This window comes from Phaethon aethereus (genome assembly GCF_964289735.1).
Source record: "Phaethon aethereus genome assembly, chromosome: 1".
Taxonomy (NCBI): domain Eukaryota; kingdom Metazoa; phylum Chordata; class Aves; order Phaethontiformes; family Phaethontidae; genus Phaethon; species Phaethon aethereus.
The window spans coordinates 35004879-35010478 of NC_138575.1; the positions used below are offsets into that span (position 1 = coordinate 35004879).

The 5600-nt window shown below is 46.2% G+C and overlaps 1 protein-coding gene across 1 annotated transcript; it reads left to right on the forward strand.

Annotated features, from left to right (window-relative positions):
- Positions 1 to 343: 343 nt before the first annotated feature.
- On the forward strand, positions 344 to 4767 carry LOC309407260 (prolactin-like; the record flags this gene model as incomplete). The annotated part of the gene is made up of 5 exons (XM_082002738.1): positions 344 to 793; positions 874 to 1025; positions 1142 to 1249; positions 2668 to 2847; positions 4573 to 4767. The coding sequence occupies exons 1-5, from the start codon at positions 649 to 651 to the stop codon at positions 4765 to 4767; spliced, it is 780 nt and encodes a 259-aa protein (XP_081858864.1). The 5' UTR covers positions 344 to 648.
- Positions 4768 to 5600: the final 833 nt, after the last annotated feature.

The following is a 5600-nucleotide window of genomic DNA, read 5'->3' on the forward strand; positions in this document are numbered from 1 at the left end:
GTAATTTGGGGCACCACCAACCGTCTTCAGGCATGCTTGCACCACCACACGTGTAGTCACCAGCCGTCACAACTTCAGTGGTCTTACCTCTGGCCAGCTGAAAGAGAGCAGGGAAAGCAGATCTGATCTTAACTGTGTGATTAGAAGAAATGGTCAAGAGATTAATGTCATCAGGCCAGGCTTCTCTCTGACCCCTCCTGCTGCCCCATTGCTGTCCTTGTATAAAGTGCCCATTAGCACCGACAAGAGCAGTTTATTTGCCCGGTCTCCGTTCTCACAGCCTTACCCCCTCCCGCGGCCGTGGGCATGCTGGTAGAGACCTGGCCACGCCACTTCTGTGCGGGGGCAGGAGCCTCCCCGCTCTGCCCACGGGGGCGGCTGTGACACGGGCACCACGGCAGCCCTGGCCCCACGGCAGGCGAGCGCTGCGGAGGTCGGTAGCACCCCCACCGCCGAACCTGGGACACCCATTTCTGCTGGGACTTGGAGGCTGCCGAGGTGGACACACACACGCACGCGCGCGCACACACGCACGCACGCCCGGTCCCGTCGGTGCGAGGGACGCTCCCGTCCGCCGAGCCGGCAGCCCCGCCGCGGGCCGCTTGCTCACGGTGGCCGCGGGCTGGGCACGTCAGGGAGGGACCCGTCATGACCGGGAGATCCCCCCCCGCCCCCCACCCGGCGTATAAAGGGGACGCGGGGGCAGCTGCGGCGCCGGCCGATCCCAGCCGCTCCGCGCCGGACAGCGGGCTCCGCTCCGCCATGGCCCTCGCCCGGGCGGCGGGGCCAGCAGGTGAGGGCGGCGGGCGGAGGCGGGCCGGGCCGGGCCCCCCCGATGCCCCGCGCCCCCCGACGCCGCCGGGCTCTCCGCAGGTGCCGCCGCGGCGCTGGCGCTGCTGTGGCTGCTGGTCTGCGCCCCAGGGGACGCCGGCTGCCGCCTCCTGACCGTGGCCGACCTCTTCGACCGGGTGATCCGGCACTCGGGCAGGATCCACAGCCTCTCCACGGCGCTCTACGCCGAGCTGGTGAGTGCCGGGCCGGCCCCGCCGCCGCGCACCGGGCTGCTGCCGCCCCGGGAGCGGTTGTCGGCGGGGCGGGGGGGGCTACTCTCGGTGTCTCTTGAGGTTTTCTTCCGCTGTAGGAAAAACACTTTCCTCCCCGTGACAACGAGCTGGGGAAGCCCGCTCGGAAGTGCCACACGTCGGGGATGCTGACCCCCAACGGCAAAGAATACGCCCAGAAAATCCCGGTAAGGCTGGACGGCGGCGGCGGGCGGAGACCGGGCGGGCGGGGGGCACCGCGGGTTGGGGGGCGGGGAAGGGTCTCCGTGGGTCACACTGCCTCCTTTCTCCATACCTGAAGAAAGGGGGAAATACCCCTCCTTCCGTCAGAGTCCCCAAATGTCTGACCCGTCGCGCTGCGGTGGTCCCCCAGTCCAGTCGGGCTGGAGATAACGCAGAGAGGTTTTTATGCCTCCGGTGCTTCATCAGCAGTTTGGATGGAAGAAGCTGGTAAGTTCTGACCCCAAACAGGTGCACATCACAGAGGTATTGCATATGAATTATTAGTTTGTTGCATTGCAAAAGCTGTATATGGTTACATACCCTCAGATCATATTTATTAGTATATTAGGGATATTGCAATAGTACTTGGTCCAAATGACTGACAAACAGACATCCCTTTGATTTTGTCGTGGCAGTCACTGGAACAGAAGCTTAGAAAACTGTGCGTGTGACAGATAAATTAAATTAATCAGTGTCATTGCAAAGTGCAAAAAGCAATCAGGAGAAAGAAATAACAGTCATTATCTCTGAATTGGTAGTTAGGTAAGGGGAAAAGAACAGCGAATTGTTTTAGACAAATGTAATGGCCAAGAGAAAAAAATCGTTGTTAGTTTAGGGACAAGCAGGAAGAGTTTCTTCAGCCAGACAAAAAGCAAATTGTGGAGTCGAGGATACAGCAGCAGGAGAAACTTTTACCTCCAAGAGAAGGCAGATGGAGACGAATGTTAACGTTTTGCTCTTTGGTTGTGATGGAGTGAGGAACTTCTCCCAAGGCATTTAGAAGCTCCCCTGGAAGGGTAATGGGAAGTGAGGCGCTGCCTGCTTTAGAATGCTTTAACCAGTCAACCATATTTCTGAACTTACATCACAAGAGAGGTCTTACAGCCACTGAGGTTCTGTCAGAGAAGCAACCGCCCTGACCACCAGGCACCTTCTTAGAAGTGTGTCTGCAGGGAACCTCTAACCAACACAGCTATAACCACAGCAGGCGTGAGGAAACACCTGCACTTCCATACCAGGGACCAGAGATGTCTAGATGAGGCTTCTTGGGCTCTTGAGACATCTAGGAGTTCCTGAAAACTTTTCCAGTACCAGGAATGCCACCGTTTTGCTAATGCTGTATTCACAGTTTTAGGTATTACAGAGCTTAGGAGTAAAGCTTAGGAGGAAAGCTGAAAACAAGACATACAACTTTTGGGTGTTCCTTATATATAGGCAGGTAACTAGAGACAGAGTGGCCCTTAAGCTCTGCATATTTAAAAACTACTGTATTGCAGATGTAAGTCTTAATCCTGCTGAGATTTCACAGTGAGACTATCTAACAGTGTTCATATGACCTGCTGCAAACTAACAGAGAAATTCTTTATTGTTTTAATTTTATAAGCGAGAAGAGCTAACTCACTTGATACTGAAACTTTTGCAAGCCTGGAAAGAACCGCTTTCCCACTTTAACCAGCACATTGAGCACCATCAAGAGCTACCTGATGACAGCCTTAGCAAAGCTAAGCAAATCAGCAATATGGTACATGAGCTGAAGACTGGAGTTGAGAAAGTAACAGAAAAGGCAAGATTTTTGATGTAGCATTGATTTACACCAGTCACGTGGCAGGAGTGACTTTGGGGGGCAATGTCGGCTCTCGCTTAGGCTATAGCCTTTAATGCCTACAGAGGTTCTGGGCCAGCAGCGCTGGACTTTTGTTACAGATACAGGAATTTTTCAGCCAAAGGATGTGACTTAGTTTATGGATTGGCAGATGTGTAGATGATATTATATATGTCCATATGTGTAGAGCAATATTTTATTAATATGAAATATATGAAAGACACAGGTACAAAGTCTAGAGCCATTTACAGCTTCATATAGGAGCCAGTAATGACTTGACCTTTCTAGGACAGTGGAGGAGATGTGGCAGGATAGTGTGACAAATGCTTAATTATTGTTTTCAGTTTTATTTGGATTTACATTCTAAGTAATTCAAGTATCACTGCTGTCTGCTGCAAAGATCTCCTTCCTAAGGCAACAATTTTATGCTGGGATAAGTTCTTCAAGACAACAGTGGCATTGCTTAAGTCAGATGCCAGTCAGAAAACAATTTCAAAACTCCATGCCAAATTCTGGCAAGTCATATATAAATTATTGAATGTAATTTTTTATTTTTGTTTCTGTCTTCTCATTACTAGCTAGAAGTCCTGATCTCTGTATTTCTTGTGCATTCATATCTAAATTTATTTGTAGTTTTGGCTGAACAAATGAGGGCTGTGTGTCCATTCTCCAAAACGGCTACACTGCCAAGGTGTCTGTTTCACTAAAAAGTGAATAATAAACTAATATCTAACACTAGTAAATCACCTTTCAGCTTTATGAACACAGGTGGGGAATACAAATTTTAAAATGATAAGCAGCTCATCCCTAGAATAGGAGGAATGATAGCCCACTCTAAAATGCAGCCCTGATTAGGGTGACTCAGAGTTACAAATGCAAAAAGTCCATCTTCCAAGTGCAGCCATGGTTCTGGGTTAAAATGGCCTTAAAGTTCAGAGGTATTCGACCTCAAAGCTTGACCTTTATTTGCTTCATTCTGTAACTGAATCAAGCCATCACACTCTAAACTAGCTACACACTTCTGCTATATTTACCTGATTTTATTTTTCTAGAACACCTTTGAAGGAATTACTTAAGAAGGAAAGCTTTGAAGTTTTTACCTCTTTGTACTATGGACATACCACACAGTAGAAATATAATTTTAAAAATGAAGCAAGCAATGCATATGCATTCCAATATTTTGCAGCTGTGTTTTTCAGTAAGACACTAATTCTAAGCTTTGTTCTGTTGTGAAGCTCCTACTCCGAGAGATAACAGCCTTCAGAGTTCACCAGGTTAAACAGCACTGGTGAATGCTTGTGTTAGAATCTTCCCTTGACAAAACTCAATAAAATAAATAGCTAAAAAGTCTCAAGACTGATTTACTATACTACTTCAAGAGGAAATAATGATTACCGAACAGGGGTTCCTCTACTTAAACTCAGATGGAGTTATACCCCAGTATTCTTGCATTACTAGTATATCGGATCATTTCAGGCTAGTCTAAAGGTTGTATAGATACCATTAAGATAACATGATAATGTTATTCTTTGTAAGGAGCTTTACACACATCTTCAATAAGTATGTGAAAGGTTTGGAGTTGAACAGCCCAACAGAGTGATGTCTTGGTTGACTTCTGCACTGTAGTTTAAATATTTGTTGCATGTGTAGTTACTAGTTGTACTTCTTTTCCTGTTTTCAATACAGATGCAGTCAATGGGGATCATCAGCAATTCGTTAAATGGAATGACATCATCTGAAGCTGCTGGCTTATCAATTAGTAATGAAGCAAACATGATGAGTGACTCTGACTTTATTCACTGTTTCAGAAGAGACTCCAACAAAGTGCAAAGCTACTTAAAAATTCTTAAGTGTAGGATTATGCCAGAAAATAGATGTTGAGTTGTAATCTCTTGACAAGTAGTCTTCAGCATGTTGTTTATAAAGATGGAAAAATGTAATTCATAAATTATCACACTTACAGTAATTTTAATAGGAAAGTGGTTTCAAAATTCTCTGGCAGCTACTTGACACGGCTGACCTATGCTTCTGAAATACTAAATAAAGCACCATGTGTGTACGTGGGTTAACGCACCAGATAAAAGCAGTACTCTACCAGTAGATAAATAGATGCCCTTGCACGTTACACTGTTACAGATTATATTATGGCTGGTTCACAGTTTAGTTATATACATAGTTGAAAGTGAAATTCAGTTGGTTAAACCTTGGTACAATTACATCTACATACCATAAGTAAAGTATATTTTTATGTTAAAAAATGTTTCTCCCCATTTCTACATACTTACATACCTGCAGAACATTGCTTAGCACTGAAGAGTTGTATTGCTGTCCATCAGTTCATGTAACTGCCGGGCCCACGGCAGACTTTTATGTTCACGTCATACTTCTTACTAACTTCTGTGGGCTTTCACATGTGCCCCATAAGGTCTGCTTCCTAGCACTTTTATTCATTTTTAATTTATATTTATATTATTTAATTTATGTTTATATTAATTTATTCATTTTTAATTTATACCTCTAATGGCTTCACTGATTTCAGTGGAAACTCCTAAAGAAACAGTTTCTATATGAAAGGTAAATCAGAATTCTGGTCCAAATACTATTTCAGTCCAAGGCCTGAGCATGGCTGATGTAGCGATAATTCTCTTTCCCATAACACATCCTGACCCAGGGCTTGGGTTTCACAGCACTGATGACAAACTCCATAGCAAATA